The following is a 20775-nucleotide window of genomic DNA, read 5'->3' as shown; positions in this document are numbered from 1 at the left end:
CAGATGGATATTCTACAAAAGGTTGGACTGCTAAGGACTGGCGTAAAGCCATTTTCTCTGAATACCCTTCCCAATTGTTTAGGGGATCCGGAAAAAACCTTGTCCAGAGCAGGAAAAAGGTGAGCGCTACCATCAGTCTTGTGTCATGCCAACAGTAAAGCATCCTGAGACCATTTATGTGTGGGGTTGTTTCTTAGCCAAAGGAGTGGGCTCACTCACAAATCTGCCTAACCCTATGTTCACACCTACGCTCTTTTTGGTGTGTTTTGCAGAAACGCACTACAGTCCATTTAATATGGCTTCCTATGGATGTAGTTCACATCTGTGTGCTTTGCGGTGCTGCGTTTTTTTTAAAAGGGTCCGGGACTTTTTTCCTGCAGCAGATTGTGTTATGCGTGTAATAGGCTTCAATGGAGTCGCACCAAGAATGCAAGTGTTGCATTTTTGATGCATTTTTTACCTTTAAAAACACTGTATATAGCTGCTTGCTAAGGAGTGGGCCGCCTCGTCCTTAACAACCAATGCTCATCAGCTGTCAGCGGGGTTCCTCGCTGACAGCTAAATGTTACAAAAAAAAAAAAAAAGTGTTAAAAAAAACGGTGTGGGGGTTTCACTCGCTCGTCCCCTCTCTTTCCTGACCTGCCAGGCTGCTATGATAGGGGGGCTAGGTATGGATTTGGGGAGGGGGACCCCACGCCACGCCATTTTTTTTCACTAATATTTGTGTCAGCAATTCTTTTGCTGACAGCTGATGACTCATCAGTTGTTAAAAGGACAAGGCAGCCGGATTCCAGGCCCACTCCTTAGCAACCAGCTGTGTTTAAAAAGAGGGGGAAAAAAAAAAATAGGTAAAAACACAAAATGCATGAAAACTGCATGTAAAAACAGATCAACTGCATAGATGTGAACCTAGACTAAGAACACAGCCAGCCATGAATAAAGAATAGTACAAAAACATCCTACGAGAGCAATTTCTCCCAACCATCCAAGAACAGTTTGGTGACGAACAATGCCTTTTCCAGCATGATGGAGCACCTTGCCATAAGGAAAAAGTGATAACTAAGTGGCTTGGGGAACAAAGCATCGAAATTTTGGGTCCATGGCCAGGAAACTCCCCAGACCTGAATCCCATTGTGAACTTGTGGTCAATCCTCAAGATGCGGGTAAAATATAAAAAAACCCCACAAATTCTGACAAACTCCAAGCATTGATTATGCAAGAATGGGCTGCAATCAAATAGGATGTTGCTCAGAAGTTGATTAACAGCATGCCAGGGCGAACTGCGGAGGTCTTGAAAAAGAAGGGTCAGCACTGCAAATATTGACTCTTTGCATAAACTTAATGTAATTGTCAATAAAAGCCCTTGACACTTACAAAATGCTTGTATTTATACTTCAGTATACCATAGTAACAAAGTAAAAAACACTTGGTGAAAAGTAATATTTGTGTCATTTTCAAAACTTTTGGCCAGGGCTGTATATTTAGTGTCACTGTGATAAGGTAAGAAAAACATGGTGGGTTATGGTAGAGGCATAAAAACATAAAGCTAAAGTTTGAACAATGTTTTTTTTTTACTATTTTGTGCCAGTTTTCTTTTCGTAATAAAACAAAATCAGGAAATATCAATTACCTTTTACCACCAAATGAAAGCCCAATCTAGCCTGAAAAATAGTATAACCCAACTGGACACACCAAGTAGTTGCGATGATATGTACAGTTTTACTAACACAGGTCAAAGTTGCAAAATTGGGTTTGGGTTAAAGAATGGCACGTCGGTGCCGTTGCTTCAGTTGTACTGTGCCGTTACCAGCGGCTCCCACGCGCATGTGCGGGAGTGACGTCATCACGGCTCCGGCTAATCACAGCGCCGGAGCCGCGATACCCAGAAGTAAGCCCCCTGGGGAGAGGTCGGCCTCTGTTATGCATACTAGCTATACTAGGTTTTTTTTTTGGATTTTTTAAAACGGGTTTACAACCACTTTAAGGTTTGTTTCGATCCTGGTCATGAAGGGATTAATGTTGGTGTGAAGAGCAAAGCTCAGTGTGTATCAGGTAGGATTCTGTGGTTAACATTTACATTTTTTACATTTAGTTAATATAGATGTTCCTTGTAATTATGTTGAGAGCTCAGCCAGATCTCTTTCCCAATTAAGCTGTGCTGTTTAAATCCAAGTTTTTGCCCTCCTGTTGTGAGATCGGTGTACTGTCTTCATGATCACTCCGCAATTCCCCCTTGCTGCCGTTTGTTTATACAGTGCTTGTGCATTAGGCAACAGCCTTCCCTATGCTGCATGTGTGGAGAACTTGCAGTATCCGCATCCAAAGCAACCTTCCTGTTTTTTCACTGTGGCTGGCCAAATGCAAAAGCCCAGGAGCCCACCGCCGCTCTTTATAATTGGATTCCAAACAATAAGCAGCACACCAATGATGTCACAAAAATGTAACAAGCTTAATGGAGAGCACATGCTACATCCTTCCACCTTAGGTCCGCTCCCCTAATGCATTAAATCCAATCAGGGCTTAATTGTAGAGATTGCTACACTTAAGCACTGGTTGGTGAAACGAATTACAGGGGCAGACCCAAGGTGTAAGAATATACCCCCTTTCCGCATGGGATGTGAGGCAACGGTAATTGTCTTAAATATATCCCAATAGTTTTGAAAATGGGATAAATTCATAGACTAGCATGAGTTATCCAATAAAATTATATAATTTTTAAATTTAATATGGGATAGGTCAGTTAAAAATCTATTAACCCACCAATGAATGCATGTATACTGCAAAATACCCCTATAAATAGGGGCTACTGGTTATGGACTGTTGACAGAAGAAAGTGAAGAGGACAGCTCTCCTGCCATTTCCATTGCTTCTGACTGCTCATTTGGCTCTGATGTTACAACATCTTGAAAAGGCAGGTACCGAAGATGTGGATTGGTTAAAGAATTGCCTTTCTTTACCTTCTACTATGATGGCGCAGGAAGTTTTCGGCTCCCTGGCTGGCGTCTTTTCTATTCCGGGTCCTGTGCAGTGTCATCCTGTCAGTGAACAAGGACCGGAGACAGCTGAAAACATCATACCAAAAAACAAAAGGAGAGGAGCGCCGCTAAGTAGGTTGATTTATTAACAATTGACAAATAAAAGTATCCACTTACATGTAAATACGGTATGTGCAGCAAGAGGGTACATTCCAAAGAGGGAAGGTAAGAGGACAATCATCGATTCCCAGGGACGCCCCAAGCCTATGCCGCAATCTGACGGGAAGCCAGGACAGAACACAGTCTGTCTGCGCAGAGGAGCGGAGCAGCAACCCAGGAAGCGGCTGGTGATGTATAGAGGTGGGGAAGAACACAACACGTTTCCGAGCTTGCGCAAGGTCCGTACGGCACATGCGCGCTCCTTTTTCAAGGGTAAGGTAGGGGGAGAAGCAAGGAGCTATTTATAGCAGGCATCTGCTGACTGAGACACACTCACAGCTGATGGATTAACCAGCGGTGGGTGTAACTTAGACCATAATGTGTAATCAGGATCAATACAGAAAGATGGAACATATACTCCATAAACATTGGAACATTTTAAAGCAAGACCCCCATTTGAATACTACCTTGCGCCAAAGACCTAAGGTTACCTACAGAAGGGCCCCTACATTGAAAAACAAAATAGCACCCAGCAAGCTAAAACGCATAACTAAAGATAATCCTCTCTGCCTTATTCCTCTACTAGGAATGTACAGGTGCAATAAACCACTGTGCCTGACTTGTGGTTTTGTCAATCATGGACAAAAGAGTTTTACCCATAAAGGTAGACTCTTCTCCTTTGACAAATTCCACAATTGTTCTAGCGATTATGTGGTGTACTGCCTCATATGCCCCTGCAAGCTCTTATATGTAGGCCGGACCATCTGCCCATTAAGACAGCGTTTTGGCAAGCATCGCCGTTTGGTGGAACTAGGTTGGGATAAACATAGTGTGCCACGCCATTTTTTAAAGTATCATGCTCGCTCCACAATAGGCCTTCGAGTCTGGGTCATTGAATCCATACCTAAGGGTCTATCTGAAGCTGAGCGATTTTCGCGATTATGCGAACGCGAAACATTCTGGATCTATACCCTTGACACGCTTGCCCCTAATGGACTCAAGGAGGAACTTGAAATTAATACCATCCTCTAAATGCTCTGAATGATTTTTCCAGTGTTTATTCTTTCTATGTTGCCTGTTAAAATTGGTGAAGTAGTAATGTTTATCAATATCCCTATTTACGCACCTTCGTGATACTACTTGTGTGCATGCGATTATGGTTGCATGCATACGTCGCATTTTCTGCAGAATCAGTACATATCATATACGTCCCGTACTAACTACCAGCGATACCATTTATGTGCATGATATCTAGTATATTGTGCACATTATGTATAGCGTTTTTGACCTTTATTTAATTACGTGCATATGCGTTTTGTTTTTTTTTCTTATTTTGTCATTCTATCTCATTATTATCCTTATATTCTGCTATGTTGGTCATTTACCGTCCTTTTTCTATAATATACTATCATAATAGTGTATTTATGGTAACAATTATGTTTTTAGTCACTAATTTTAAATAATTTTAATTTTTGTTTTTGGTAGCCTCTTTAGGGTTTCCTTCATAGAATTATCTGAATTTTTAGTATAACATGTATTTTTAGAGAACATATATACACATACATATAGTTTTTAATACAATTTTTGTATGTCACATACATATTTCTTTTATATACTTAGAGTTTCCTGATTACACATTATGGTCTAGGTTACACCCACCGCTGGTTAATCCATCAGCTGTGAGTGTGTCTCAGTCAGCAGATGCCGGCTATAAAATAGCTCCTTGCTTCTCCCCTACCTTACACTTGAAAAAGGAGCGCGCATGTGCCATACGGACCTTGCGCAAGCTCGGAAACGCGTTGTGTTCTTCCCCACCACTATACATCACCAGCCGCTTCCTGGGTTGCTGCTCCGCTCCTCTGCGCAGACAGACTGTGTTCCGTCCTGGCTTCCCGTCAGATTGCGGCATAGGCTTGGGGCGTCCCTGGGAATCGATGATTGTCCTCTTACCTTCCCACTTTGGAATGTACCCTCTTGCTGCACATACCGTATTTACATGTAAGTGGATACTTTTATTTGTCAATTGTTAATAAATCAACCTACTTAGCGGCAGCTCCTCTCCTTTTGTTTTTTGTCTTTGATGGATCTGAACTGACTTCACTCCAGAGAAGAGCTGCCCTTCGTGAACTTTGGATACAGTGTCCCACAAGATAAATTTCATATCCGGTGTCTTCCACATACTGTTTATTCCTTATGGTTTTTTTCCCTGAACTATGGACTGCTTCCCAGCACCTGTCAATGTCGATTAACACCTCTCATGCTACACCGGTATTGTTTCAGCACATGACTTTTTTATGACTTTTTAATTATATTTTTTTATTTTAATTGCTTCACTGCCTCTGAGCGCCAGTTTATTTTGTTTTTTTGAAAACATCATACCAGCTGACCCTGTATTTGTGAATGAAGAGCCGTCAGTCTCTAAAGGCGGGACTAACAGTGGAAGTCTCCGTAAGAGGAGGTGCCTTCAGAGACGGAGCTACAGTCTGTCCCCTAGAACTACATCACACCGATCAGCTGGGCTGGCCTCCTCCAAAGATAAACGAGTGCCTGTCAGCTCAGCTGTGGTGAGGAAGACATCGTCGGTGCGGAATCAACTGACACTCTGTGCCTCTTCTAGGCTAGCTAGGAAGGATGTTGACTGCGGATCTTCACATACAGCTTCAGCCAGCAGTGTTCCTGAAGGCTCTGTTCTATCAAATGCAGCACCTGGATCGTCTTTTCAGAGTATTCCTGTTCTATTAACACAACATCAGTTTACTCCGGCTGAGACTTCTCTATCTCCTATGCAAGGTGGGTCTCATACTTTGCATTTATTGAATGATTTGTCTTCTTCTTTAACTAATATTATTGCTAGCATTACTGTGCCCACCAATTCAACTGCTTCTCATAGTAATGATATTTCTGATCCTGCAGCGTCTGTATGGTCTGCTATTGATAATCCTCAACAATCTTTGCATTGAATCAATGCTGCTAATGTGGTTGTTAAGGGTATGGATCACAGTTTACTTAACTGTTCTAATTCTACTGTTTCATTTACAAATGCTTCTTCAAACAGGTCTGAATTATATGGTAAAGAAGTAATGCCTTGTATACTTTCACCGTTGGGTTTTCATTTGCCCAAGGGTGTCAAAGAAAAGATTTGGAGTGGTGAATACATTGAGTTGTTAACTTTATTACCGTCTTCAAAAGACTACCTGCCCAAACTGGATAAGAAGGACGATAGGCTTGAGGATGATCGTAAAAAGCCTATTGCCAAGTGAATTTTTAATTGGCTTCAGGCTTTTTCAATTTTTTCTAGCGTTATTTGCGAGAAGTTTCCGAATAAGAGTCCAGGACTTTTCCAACATATGGACATTGTTCTGGAAGCTTATAGTAACTTTGGTGGATATTCCTAGTTTACGTATAATTAAGCATTCAGACATAAATTGAGTATTCATCCTGTTTTACAATGTAAAGGATGTGGGACTTTGGATGAATTTATTCCTCCCTCCTCGACCTGTTGTTCCGCCTTGTCCAACCAATGTCTTATAAAAAGGGGATTTGTTTCGCGTATAATGATAATGGAAAATTACAAGCACGCCACCAATGAATATATCTCGTGATACAATGTATACAACAGCTTTATCCGCGTGATTTACCACTATTTTTGTGAAAAAATAAATAAAAAATTGTGATACATTGTTGTACCTAGTGTTTATATATCACAAATAAAGAGCAACTAAGTTACTCTATATACTAGTAACCTAATACCAACATATTTAAATGAAATCCTTTTCAGAATTGTGAAATAATTATGTGCCTTTTAGAAATAGTGTTATTGTGAAAAAAGAAATTATGTTGATCTATGTACTCAGCAATCTAAATGCTCCCACTTCACACACCAATTAAATTAATAATTGTTCCTCTGCAAAAAATGTTTTTCTTATAAATATACACCCTTGTGATATATCATAAACAATAAAGTCCATGTGAGGATATCTTGTATTGTGGATCAACCATGAATCTTCCGCTTTGACACACACAGATGATCTTCCCACTTTAGGTAAAGTAAAAATGCTCGCTTACCGAATCTGTTGGATCTCAGATTATAGAGATCTAAAAGGCTTGTTGCATTTGCCTGCCGGCTTCTGTGATCTCCACCTGGGTAACACTCCAGAAAGCTGTCCTCTCTTCCTTCAGTGGAACAGCAAACAAACACTTGTTTAAGGTTCAGGTGTTGATTTCCACAAATGCGGGAGGAGAGATCAATTATCTTCCCTGGATCCTCCACATATCCAGACCCCTCAATGAAGACAAAACGGGGGAGACTCCATAGTGTAGATGTATAAAATTTATTATAAAAAGTCACTTATCACTCCACAGCAATTGCACACAGCATTAAAAACACAGCATTCCAAGAACTGCAAGCCAAAAAGTCAAATCAAATTGCACAGCAAAATACACCACAAATTGTGCACAGCAAAAGGAACCGGATAAAAAATAGCAATAGCTTACAGGCAGCAGAGGGTTGAGCCTTCTTACTGCATGGGGAAAAAAAATGAACAAAACATAATGGCATTACAGCCACTTGCTCCATCCGACGCACGTTTCCCCTCAACAGGCTTCTACTGGGAACGGAGACATGTCATTTTTTCCCCATGCAGTAAGAAGGCTCAACCCTCTGCTGTCTGTAAGCTATTGCTATTTTTTATCCGGTTCCCTTTGCTGTGCACAATTTGTGGTGTATTTTGCTGTGCAATTTGATTTGACTTTTTGGCTTGCAGTTCTTGGAATGCTGTGTTTTTAATGCTGTGCGCAATTGCTGTGGAGTGATAAGTGGCTTTTTATAATAAATTTTATACGTCTACACTATGGAGTCTCCCCCGTTTTATCTTCATTGAGGGGTCTGGATATGTGGAGGATCCAGGGAAGGTAATTGATCTCTCCTCCCGCAGTTGTGGAAATCAACACCTGAACCTTAAACAAGTGTTTGTTTGCTGTTCCACTGAAGGAAGAGAAGACAGCTTTCTGGAGTGTTACCCAGGTGGAGATCACAGAAGCCGGCAGGCAAATGCAACAAGCCTTTTAGATCTCTATAATCTGAGATCCAACAGATTCGGTAAGCAAGCATTTTTACTTTACCTAAAGTGGGAAGATCATCTGTGTGTGTCAAAGCGGAAGATTCATGGTTGATCCACAATACAAGATATCCTCACATGGACTTTATTGTTTATGATATATCACAAGGGTGTATATTTATAAGAAAAACATTTTTTGCAGAGGAACAATTATTAATTTAATTGGTGTGCGAAGTGGGAGCAATTAGATTGCTGAGCACATAGATCAACATAATCTCTTTTTTCACAATAACACTAGTTCTAAAAGGCACATAATTATTTCACAATTCTGAAAAGGATTTCATTTAAATATGTTGGTATTAGGTTACTAGTATATAGAGTAACTTAATTGCTCTTTATTTGTGATATATAAACACTAGGTACAACAATGTATCACAATTTTTTATTTTTTCACAAAAATAGTGGTAAATCACATGGATAAAGCTGTTGTATACATTGTATCACGATATATATTCATTGGTGGCGCGCTTTTAATTTTCCATTATTCTTTTGTTTTTTTTTTTTGTATTTTTGACTTACACGAGCAGCTGCACCTGTTTGGATCTTTATATGGTTAGCACAAAATATATTCTTTTGAAACAGTGTATAATGATAGCCAGTGTAAATGGCTTCATTCCTGTAGGTACAAGCACGAATGTGCATTTTGCTCTGGTGCTCACCCTGTAGCAAAATGTTTTCATAAATTGTCACATTCTCAACAACAACCTAGAGACTTTATGGGTAAAAGCCAGATCATCAGTGAACATGGAAAACATGTTGCCTTGGCTACTAATTTACCCTGATCGGCAGCAAGCATTGCTATTAATTGATGGTTTTTCGCACGGTTTTCAGCTTCCTAAATTTAATGGAGTTGATTGTAATTTACCTTCTGTTGCCGCATTAGCTTCTATTGTTAGGGATAAATTGTTAAAAGAAGTTAATAAGGGGAGAATGGCGGGCCTTTTTTGCAGCCTCTTTTTGCTAATTTGAGAATTTCTCCTTTGGGGATTATCCCTAAAAAAGAACCCCATTCATTTCATCTAATCCATCATTTGTCATATCCTTATGGTGATTCCTTAAATGATCAAATTGATCCGTCTTTGTCTTCAGTTACTTATGTATCTTTTGAATCTGCAATTTCACATCTTCGTTCGTTAGGTGAGGGTACTTTATTGGCTAAAGCAGATGTTAAATCTGCTTTTAGACTTCTTCTGATACACCCTGATTCCTTTTTCTCATTGGGTATTTATTTTCAAGGGGTATATTATGTTGATAAATGCCTAACCATGGGGTGCTCTTTGGCTTGTTATTATTTTGAGGCATTTTCGATCTTTTTTGGAATGGGTAGTTAAAACTGTAAGTGGTTCGGATTTAATAATACATTATTTGGATAATTTTTTGTTTTTGGGTAAACACGATTCGGAAGAATGCAATTATTTATTGAATTCCTTTTTTAGTATTTGTAGGTATTTTAATATTCCTTTAGCTGAAGAAAATACTGTTGGCCCTGTTGCTTGTTTAGAATTTTTGGGTGTGACTATTGATTCTTTAAATGTGGAATTCAGAATTCCTTTAGATAACTTAGATAAAATTTCTGTTATTGATTACATTTATTAGACGTAAAAAAATAACTTTAGAAGAAATGCAGTCTCTGCTTGGGATGTTATAATTTTTTCTAGACGTCTTTATTCTGTTATTTCAGGGTTAAAAAATCCCATCTCATCCCATCTCCTCAATCCCAATCTCATGTGCGCTTGTCTGGAGAAATTAAAGCTGATATGTTGATCTGGTTGCAATTTTTACAACATTTTAATGGTAAAGCCATTTGTCAATTTGACTTTATTTCCAGTGAGGCTTTTTCTCTTTTCACTGATGCAGCCGGATCTGTCGGTTTTTACACTATTTGGATGACGCACTGGTGTGCTTCCTGTTGGCCTTCAAAATGGACTGTGCAAGGTTTTTGCAAGAACGTAGTGTTGCTAGAATTATTCCCAATCATTGTGGCGATAGAATTATGGGGACACTCTTTTCAGAACAGGAGATTACTTGTCAGTACTGACAATAAAGGGGTGGTTTATGCTATTAATTGACTATCATCCAAATCACCACAGGTTAATAAATTAAGGTATTTGGTTTTTAAATGTCTGTTATTAAATGTTTGGATTAAAGCTAAATGGATTCCTGGTAGAGAAAACAGTTTGGCAGACTTGCTTTCTCGAATCCAGATGGATCGTTTTTATCATCTGATGACGGAAGCGGATCTTCAAGGTGTTCCATGCCCCTGTCATTTATGGGATCTAATATAATTTTCGACCATATTCAACACTCGTTGGCTATATCTACTTGGTTGAGTTATATTTCCTCTTGGAAGTTATGGATGTCCTTTTTACAAACTAATAATTTTGTTCAATTTTCTTTTGAAGAAGTTATACTGTTATTTCTTAGTTCTTTAATGGATAAACAATATTTGTGGTCTCATCTGAACAAAACGTTAGCTGGCATTTCATTTTTTCTAAAACTAAATTCATTGCCACATTGTTTGAGTTTTTTTTCTGTCAAGCAATCAAAAAGGGTTTAAGAAATCTACGCTTCGCTCTCCTATTGATATTGATCGGTTTGTGTTCTGTTACTGTGAAGGTTTGTTTTTCTGTTTATGAAGATCTTTTTTTTAAATCCTTTTTTTCTTTCCTTTTCTTTGGAGCTTTTCGCATATCGGAGGTTGTCTCTGCTGCAAAAAGTAAGCCCTCTCCGATGAAAATTGAGAATGTAATTATTGAGGATAACTAAATAAGGATTTTTCTTCCTTACAGTAAGACTGATAGGTATGGCAAGGGACATTGGATTTATTTAAATCGGTGTCCTTTCTGTGACATTTGTCCTATGTGGCTTTTAGGACAATATTTGCTAGTAAGACCTGATTTTAATGATAATTTGTTCATGTTGATGGTTCTCCATTAACTAGATACCAGTTTAACCGTGTTTTTCACAGCTGTTTGGATTATCTACATTTGAATCATATTCGCTTAACTTCTCATTCTTTTAGAATAGGTGCAGCCACTGAAGCTGCCAAACTTGGTTTTCATGCAAATTTTTTTAAGAAATTGGGTAGATGTAGATCTGATTCTTACAAGTTTTATATCCGTCCTAACTCTTTGGTTTAGTTTTCTAACAGGTCACTTGAATGTTGTTTGTATTCTCGGCCACTCCTTTGTGTATTGGGCTCAGAACAGAGCGTCAGTAAGATCCTTTTCTTCTAACTTGAGTCTTGATTCTTCTTTTAAAGTATACTGGAGTGGCTGGAGAGGTATGCGATGGAATGACTTACAGTCTGTATTTTATAGATTGTTTGACTGTTGGCCACAGCCTGGAATTCTACTTATTCATATAGGGGGTAATGACAGGTCAGATGAAGACTTTAGATTTAGTTTTTGAAATTCAACAAACAATTAATCTCATTAGCTTGGCTTTTCCTCATTTAAGAATTGTATTTTCTGAAATTATTCCTCGACTTCGAAGAATTGATTCTTTCTACTTGCGTCCTTTCGAAAAAAATTTGAAAGCGGGTAAATAGATCTATCAATACGTTTTTAAAGCATCCTTTTGGGTTTAGTTTTCGGCACTTAGAATTGGAGGGTGGTCATTGTGTTTTATACTGTGGGGGACGATATTAATTTATCAGATATTGGGCTTGATATTTTAAACAATGATTTCCAGACCTGCATAGAAAAAGCCGCGGGCTGGGGTTAGGTGACAGGCAATATGCTTATCATACTTTCTGTCGGTTGGGGTAAGTTTGTTTGTTTTTTTTTTTTAATATCTTTTTTATTGAATAGAATAAGTATAGATACAGCAGTAGGTACAAAAACATAAGAAGTCATTGTTCCAACTAGGGTTGTCCCGATACTAGTATCGGTACCGATATCAAGCATTTGCCCGAGTACTTGTACTCAGGCAAATGCTCCCGATACTTCACCTGATACCTGTACAGTCAGCGGTGATCGGTGAGTGGGGGAGTTACAAGCTTCTCCCCCCCTTTCAGCTTGTAACTCCCCCCACACATGATCACCGCTGACTGTCACTGCATCCTCCTCCAGTCCCCCTCCATGCCCCCTACGTTCTGCTGTCCCCCTCCTTTCTTCCTGCATGTCCCTCGCCGTTCTGCTGTCCCCCTCCTTTTTTCCTCCGTGTCCCCCGCCGTTCTGCTGTCCCCCTCCTTTCTTCCTCCATGTCCCCCGCCGTTTTGCTGCTGTCCCTCTCCGTTCTGCTGTCCCTCGCCATGTCATCCTCCTTCCTTTGATGTATGAACAGAGTCAGTGGTCACGGACTCTGTCCATTCACATAACTGAAACATTGTAATCTCCTGTGATTACGATGTCTCAGTTTATGAATGGAGAGGAGCCGCTGTCTTCTCTCTATTAATTTTCAGTGCAGCTGAGGCTGCCGAGAAAGGAACTGGGGAATCTCTATCCTCGGTCTCTTTCTCTGTCTCAAGGGGGAGATTTCAGGGGTCTATTAAGACCCCTGATATCTCACAAAGCACCCCAACAAGGCTGATTAAAAAAAAAGTATTACAATAAATAATAAAAAAAAAATTATTGGAAAAAATAATAAAAATTAAAATAAAAAACACAGACACCACCCCCCCCCTCCCTAAAAAAAAAAAAGAAAAAAAAGAAAGCATTGTAAAAAAAAAAAAAAAAAAAAAAAATTGTAAACAAATCCCCAAAAAAACACTGTCACATGACATTAAAAAAAAGTATCGGTAATCGGTATCAGTGAGTACTTGAAAAAAAGTATCAGTACTTGTACTCGGTCTTAAAAAAGTGATATCGGGACAACCCTAGTACCAACGATAACAACAAATGGATAATATGGCTCTCAGGTGCCCATAAGGTAAGCAAATGAATGTGTGTAAGCTAGGCCAACAGTGGAATGAAGTCTTAGGATGACTGGGTTGACAAAATGTGGCCCGTAGGTCGGTGTGGGGGTAGGTGGGTCCATAAGACTGCATATATCCAAAGGGTAGATATCCTGGAAGCACTCACAAAGAGAGAAAAGTCGAAATATTGATAGAACAAAGGAGAAAAGTAAAAGAAGAAAGAGTAAAGAAATAAAGGGGGAGAAGGAGAAAAAGAATGGGGGAAGGGAAGGGGAGGGAGGGATGGAGGGGCTGGCAAATATGTTAGCATATACATAATTCAATCATCTCAGAGACCAGTACCATGAAAGAAATGAGAATTCAAGGAGTTGAACCATTGATTGGACAGGCCCAAGTAGACTGATTAGGAACTCTGGGGTGTCGAGGAGATGTCTTTGTAACAAGAGGAGGTGAGGAAAGAAGACCATGGTGCCCAGGTTAGGGTATGACGTTCGGTGGTTCCCCTTGCTATATGGGTAAGTTCTTCCATGAGGTTTACTTCAGATACCTTTTGTAACCAGGTTTTCATGGAAGGTATTATAGGTTGACTCCAAAGGGTGGGGATGAGTGCTTTAGCCGTATTGAGCAAGTGGGGGATAAGCGAGCATTTATATCTTCCAATGGGTTTTGATGTGGCATGGAAGAGTATGATCCAAGGGTCTAATGGGAGGAGAACATCAGTAATCTGGTGGATCAAAGCCACTACTCCGGACCAAAATGGGCGTATGATGGGACAAGACCACCAAATGTGTGTGTGGGTGGCAATTTCTCCACAGTTTCTCCAACATAATGGAGAGTTAGCTGGGAACATTCGGTGAAGTTTGGCTGCCGTGTGGTGCCATCTGGTGAGAAACTTATAATTGGACTCCACCATACCCGAGGCAATTGAAGAGATGTGTGTAAGTTGGAGGATTGTATCCTTTTTCTTGTCAGAAAGCGTAGATCCGAGGTCACCTTCCCACTTGGTCAAGTAGGTAGGGTATTGTGGATTTTGGAGAGCTATAAGAGCACTATAGAACTGTGAAATACAGTGTGTCAGAGGGTCCTAATGGGCGAAAATGGATTCAATTCCATCAAGGGCCTGGTTGCTTCGAAGGGGCTGAGGGAGGGAAAGGAGGAAACGATGCAATTGATTATATCTCCACTTGTCCATGAACGTAGCTGGTTTGGATTTCAATATTTCAAGTAGTGGTTTAATGGTATTTGAACGAAGAACATGGTGCAACAGTAGGGGAGCCTTTGGTGACCAAGATTTAAAGCCTGGGTCCAAGAGGCCGGGCATAAAGTGTTTATGTTGAAGGAGAGGCATCAGGGGGAATTGTAAGCCCAATTGTTGTTCTTATGCAGACCATCCCACACGTCCAGGGATGATACAGTGAGAGGTGAGGAGTTGTGGGAGAGGTTTCTAGAACAGTGAGGGATCCAGGGGGCTGTAGATAGGTCAACACCTCTTAAGGGGTATTCCAACTGTACCCAAAGTTTTGATTTAATGACATATTTCCAGTCTGCTATACGTGATAATACAATAGCATGATAATAAGCTTTAAAATTAGCCAGCCCTCCCGAGAGTTTGGAGCGAAAAAGAACTATCCTAGAAACTCTAGGGTGGCTGTCTCTCCATATAAAGCGGGCGATCATGGTCTGAAGTAAGGTAAAGAAGCCTATGGGGTTTTTCAAGGGGATCATTTGTAAAATGAAAAGAATACGGGGAAGGATATTCATTTTGATCAACTTTGCCTAACCAGGAGTGGGAAAGGGAGGACCATTTTCTGAGGTCCGTTCTAATGTTATTTAGGAGTGGGATGTAATTACCTAAATATTTCATGTGCTTGGTTTGAAACGAAAAGGGGAAGAGGGGTTTCAGTTGGTCAGCCGTTGACTTGGGAACAGTTATGTTTAATATCTCAGATTTTGATAAATTGATTTTGAAGTTAGATATGGCTTGGTAGTCTGAGAAAGCGGACATTAGATTTGGCAGTGAAATGCGAGGCTGTTGAATGAAAAATAAAATATCGTCAGCATAGGCTGCATATTTATGTGAAACATTTCCTACTTGAATGCCGTGAATGTTCTTATTATGTCTAACTGTGGCCAGAAAGGGTTCAAGGGAAATGGCAAAAAGAAGGGGGGGCGGTGGGCATCCCTGTCTGGTACCATTATGTAATGTGAAAGGATCACTTGAGCCGCCATTTATGCGTATCTGAGCGGAGGGTTTAGAGTAAAGAGAGGCGATGCGGTGAAACATCTTGGGACCAAGACCAAAATAACGAAGAGTTGTTCTAAGGTATTCCCAGTCCACCCTATCAAACGCTTTTTCATATTGTATCAGGGATATGGATCTTAAGGAATTGTCTCTGGCTTCCCTGTTGGGTATGAACCCCGTTTGATCGGCTGTTATCCAACGGGGGAGTAGGGGGAGCAGCCTGTTTGCCATAACTTTTGCATATAATTTAATATCAATATTTAATAGGGATATGGACCTATAGCTACCACACAGGGTGGGGTCCTTATCGGGCTTAGGGATGACGATGATATGGGCAGGAAGCAATTCTGTGCGGAGATCGGAGGTTTGTGAAATGGAGTTGGCTTTACCTGAAGGGGGGGATTTTAATGCATTTTGGAACTCTTCAACGGAAAACCTTATGCCTTAAAAAGGAACAGAAGCTTTTCTTTTTTCCTTTTGGGGTTACAGCCGCTTTAAGGGATGCCTGCACTGCTACCCAACTAGACTACCCAATATCTACAGGTTGCACAATGTGTGTTTATACAACACAAAAAAAAAAAACAGGCTGTATTCTGAAATTCTAAAATCACTTTAACCACAAAGTAAATGTACAAATGAATTGAATTCAAGAATGAAAAACTCAAAAGACCAGTGACCAGTTGATTGTTTTACCTGTGTAAGTGACATTGCGCTATTACACTGATAGTCACCAAATTTTGGCTGCTGGTTTGGAGTGACTGCCAAGGGGGCATTTTCCAATTCAGGAAATGCAGCATTGATCGCTCTTCCAAATATGTCTTGGAGTTGGGCATTGATGTTGATCATACTTTTCCCTGACTTGTTTTTTTCTTCTTCAAGACTCTGTAAAAATTTAGAAAACATTAAGAAGGAAGTTGTCCCTTATCTTAAAAAATACAACAGATGAGAACATTTCCCCAGTGAAAATACAACAGATGCACATTTAGAAAGGTTTAGTAATGGCAATCTACAAATTTATAGCTTTTTATTTTTTGCATACCATGATTTTCTTTTCCTCCCCGTTTTTCACTGTGGCAATTTTCACTAAGGGCAGATTAATCAGTCTAGTCTTTCATCCTGGAACTCTAGATCTGCCTCCTGGGATGCGATAGTACACATCATCTGAGGGGGAGGGCACTGGTGATGTAGCCTTCCCAGGATGCATCTGTGAGGCCCTGGCTACAGTGCCTTGAAAAAGTATATAGAGAAAAATGGTTTTCAAATTGTTTTACAAATACATATCTGAAAAGTGTGGCGTGCATTTGTATTCAACCCCCTTTACTCTGATATCCCTGAGACCCCATTCACACAGGGACGACTTGTCAGGCGACCTAGTCGCCTGACAAGTCGCCTCCCGTTCTGTACTATGGAGCCGTTCTAAGGGGAGCGACGCAAGTCGCTCCGACTTAGAAAAAGGTTCCTGTACGACTTCGGGGGCGACTTGGGGCGACTTGCATAGACTTCTATGCAGAAGTCGTTTTGCAAGTCGCCCGGCCATTCGTTTGCAGGTCGCCTCGCTGAGGCGACCTGCAAGTCGTGTTGCCCGTGTGTGAATGGGGTCTAACTAAAATCTAGTGGAACCAATTCCCTTCAGAAGTCACCTAATTAGTAAATAGAGTCCACCCGTGTGTAGTTTAATCTCAGTATAACTACAGCTGTTCTGTGAAGCCCTCCAAGGTTTGTTAGAGAACCTTAGTTAACAAACAGCATCATGAAGGCCAAGGAACACACCAGACAGGCCAGGGATAAAGTTCAGGAGAATTTTAAAGCAAAGTTAGGTTATAAAAAAAATATCCCAAGCTTTGAACATCTCACAGAGCACTGTTCAATCCATCATCCAAAAATGGAAAGAGTCTGGCACAACTGCAAACCTACTAAGACATGGCCGTCCACCTAAACTGACAGGCCAGGCAAGGAGAGCATTTATCAGAGAAGCAGCCAAGAGGCCCATGGTAACTCTGAAGGAGCTGCAGAGATCCACAGCTCAGGTGGAAGAATCTTTCCACAGGACAACTATTAGTTGTGCACTCCACAAATCTGGCCTTTATAGAAGAGTGGCAAGAAGAAAGCCATTGTTAAAAGAAAGCCAATACGAAGTCCCATTTGCAGTTTGGAAAAGCCATGTGGGGGACACAGCAAACATGTGGAAGAAGGTGCTCTGGTCAGATGAGATCAAAATTGAACTTTTTGGCCTAAAAACAAAACGCTATGTGTGGCGGAAAACTAACACCCTGAACACACCAGGGCCGGACTGGGAATAAAAACCAGCCTTGAAAATAATTTCATACCAGCCCCATAGCATTATTATACCAGCCCAACTGCATAACTTCATTATTTTCTTGTTCACAAAAGGGAAAACCATGCATTTTAAAGCACATTTGAAGAGTGTATTATATTATAGATAAGAGAGATATGAAATTTACAAACACGCAATTTTTTACTGGCAAAAATCATGACATTTACTGATAGCCACATCTTTTTTACTGGCACTGCAACAAAATTGTGGCTAAAATCAGTGGTATATTTAGGTTTTGTGCTGCCCTAGGCCTGACTAAACTCGTGCACCCCCTAATTTAATTATAAACCACCCCTTCATGTCAAAGCCACACCCTTTCCTTTTTAAGACCCGCCCTGTCATCTTCGCGGGAAGAGGACAGAGGGACGCCGCGGGAAGAGGACAGAGGGACGCCGCGGGAAGAGGACAGAGGGAGGCCGCGGGAAGAGGACAGAGGGAGGCCGCGGGAAGAGGACAGAGGGAGGCCGCGGGAAGAGGACAGAAGGAGGCCGCGGGAAGAGGACAGAGGGACGCCGCGGGAAGAGGACAGAGGGACGCCGCGGGAAGAGGACAGAGGGACGCCGCGGGAAGAGGACAGAGAGACGCCGCGGGAAGAGGACAGAGGGACGCCGCGGGAAGAGGACAGAGGGACGCCGCGGGAAGAGGACAGAGGGACGCCGCGGGCCTACAGAAGAGAGGGGCGAGATACACAGACAGTCCGCAGTTCGCCTCTCCCTGTCACAGCACCGCCACGAGTTCTCTGACAAATGGAGCAGAAGCACTGTCACCGCTTTACCAAGGGAAGGGAGGGGAGGCCCGATGGCACCCAGTAAAACTGCCTCCTGGTGTCACCCCCACCCCGCACCACTGACGCCACTGCTCTCTTCAGCTGTACTCCCCTGATGGTGGCCCTGCGTGTGGGAGGAGGTGCTTTTTTGCATGCAGGGTGGGGGGGGGGGGCAAGTGCCGCCCTAGGCCTGGGCCTTTTCAGCCTAGGCTAAAACACAGCACCTGCTAAAATGACTGTTTTCAGTGCAAATATCAATATTTAAGCTATAAACATGTAGCTAAAGCTATTAGCAATGTGTTTAAGTTAAAGCGGAGTTCCCCCCAAAAGTGGAACTTCTGCTTTAAGTACTCCTCGCCCCCTTACATGCCACATTTGGCATGTCATTTTTTTTTGGGGGGGGGGAGTGGGTACTTAGTTTAGAGTGGGACTTCCTGTCCTACTTCCTCCTTCCTGCTCTTGGCCGCCTAGGCGACTCCTCCTCTTCCCTAGGCAGCCCCTCCCTCTCTGCAATCTTCTGGGACACGCAACAGGTCCCAGAAGATTGCCTGGCCACTAGCAGAGCGCATGCGCAGTGCGCGCCCGGCTGTGAAGCCGAAAGCTGTCACAGCCGGGTGCCCACAGTGGCTATGACGGAGGAGGGGGAGAGGAGTGAGGCTCCGGGCGGCCGCATTGCTGGACCGTAGGACAGGTGAGTGTCTGTTTATAAAAAGTCAGCAGCTACAATTTTTGTAGCTGCTGACTTTTAATAAACTAAAAAATGTGTGGAATTCCGCTTTAAACAAAAGTCAAAAACCATATTTCTCCATTTACATGAAGGTCAGATTCATATAGCCCAGCCAGCACAGAGATCCCCCATATATCAGAGTATGCAGGATTCCCCCTTACAGTGCCCGAGAATTCTGAAATAAAGGGGAATGTTGCAGATCATTATCTAAGGGGGAACTTATATCACCACTTCATTCCCTTTTACATCAGAGTTCCCACTTACATCAGGGTCTGCAGCATTGCCCTTTACATCAGAGTTCCCCCTAGCACTGTAAGGTGGAATCCTGCAGACTCTTATGTAAAGCGGAACTCTGGGAATGTGGGGAGGACTCTGGTGACCAGAGGAGACCACCTTCCGCAGAAAGAAAATAATAAGGTAAGGGGGGTTACTGATATAAGGGGAAACCTTTATATCAGTGCCCCCTTACATTATTGTATTCACTCCCCCCTCACCTCATTGACTCCCCCTCAGACTGGTCTGGCAACACTGTCACTGACTTCCTCTCAGGTGCACCGTGCAGGGCTCAGTCGGCTCCAGCTTGGTGGCTTTGGTTTCATCCTATGGTCTCCTCTACACAGTCCACACATGTCTGACTCCTCTCATGACCCCATCCCAGTGACACTCCCACTCGTGACTCCTCTCCAGACTGCAGACATGATACAGTTGTGCTCATAAGTTTACATAACCTGGCAGAGTGTATGATTTCTTGGCAATTTTTCGGAAAATATAAATGATAACACAAAAAATAGGATTTTTATAAATGCTTACTTGTAAAATCCTTTTCTTGGAGTACATCACGGGACACAGAGCCATAGTAGTTACTATGTGGGTTATAGGCCACCTTCAGGTGATGGACACTGGCACACCCTCAGACAAGAAGTTCACTCCCTATATAACCCCTCCCACTACTGGAAGTAGTTTTTGTAGCAAAGCAATATACGTGTATTAGAAGAGGGGAGGGACCTCTGTGTCCCGTGATGTACTCCAAGAAAAGGATTTTACAGGTAAGCTGTTATAAAAAATCCTATTTTCTTTATCGTACATCACGGGACAAAGAGCCATAGTAGTTACTATGTGGGATGTCCCAGAGCTATGCCAACTGAAGGGAGGGAGACACAACAAAAGTAGGGCACCATGAGACTAGAGGACTTATACTGCTGCCTGCAGTACACTACGCCCAAAGGCAATATCCTCATGCCTTTTTACATCCACCTGATAGAATCTAGTAAATGTACAGACTGAAGACCAAGTTGCTGCCTTACAGATTTGAACCATGGAGGCTTGGTGATGCACTGCTCATGAAGCACTAACAGCGCTTTGATTTGAGCGGGTGGAATCTTCCTTTTCAAACCATAAGCTTGAACAATTACTTGCCAAAGCCATTTAGAAATAGTAGATTTCGATGCTGCCTGTCCTTTTTTAGGACCTTCAGGCAACACAAACAAAACATCTGTTTTTCGAATCTGAGCAGTCGCCTTCAAGTAAGACTTTGACTGCTCTCACCACATCCAGAGAATGTAGTGATTTCTCTTACGTAGAACAGGGTTCTGGAGA

At 41.7% G+C, this 20775-nt stretch overlaps 1 protein-coding gene across 1 annotated transcript in view; it reads right to left on the bottom strand.

Annotated features, from left to right (window-relative positions):
* RARS1 (arginyl-tRNA synthetase 1) overlaps positions 1–20775 on the bottom strand; it is a 217756-nt gene that overhangs the window by 180535 nt on the left and 16446 nt on the right. The window contains exon 3 of the mRNA XM_073620712.1: positions 16045–16233. Within this exon, the coding sequence (XP_073476813.1) occupies positions 16045–16233 (189 nt within the window). The remainder of the gene's footprint in view (positions 1–16044; positions 16234–20775) is intronic.

Source organism: Aquarana catesbeiana, linkage group LG03, assembly GCF_042186555.1.
Source record: "Aquarana catesbeiana isolate 2022-GZ linkage group LG03, ASM4218655v1, whole genome shotgun sequence".
Classification (NCBI taxonomy): domain Eukaryota; kingdom Metazoa; phylum Chordata; class Amphibia; order Anura; family Ranidae; genus Aquarana; species Aquarana catesbeiana.
Note: the sequence above shows the minus strand (reverse complement) of the source record. Positions and strands in the feature narration are given on the sequence as shown.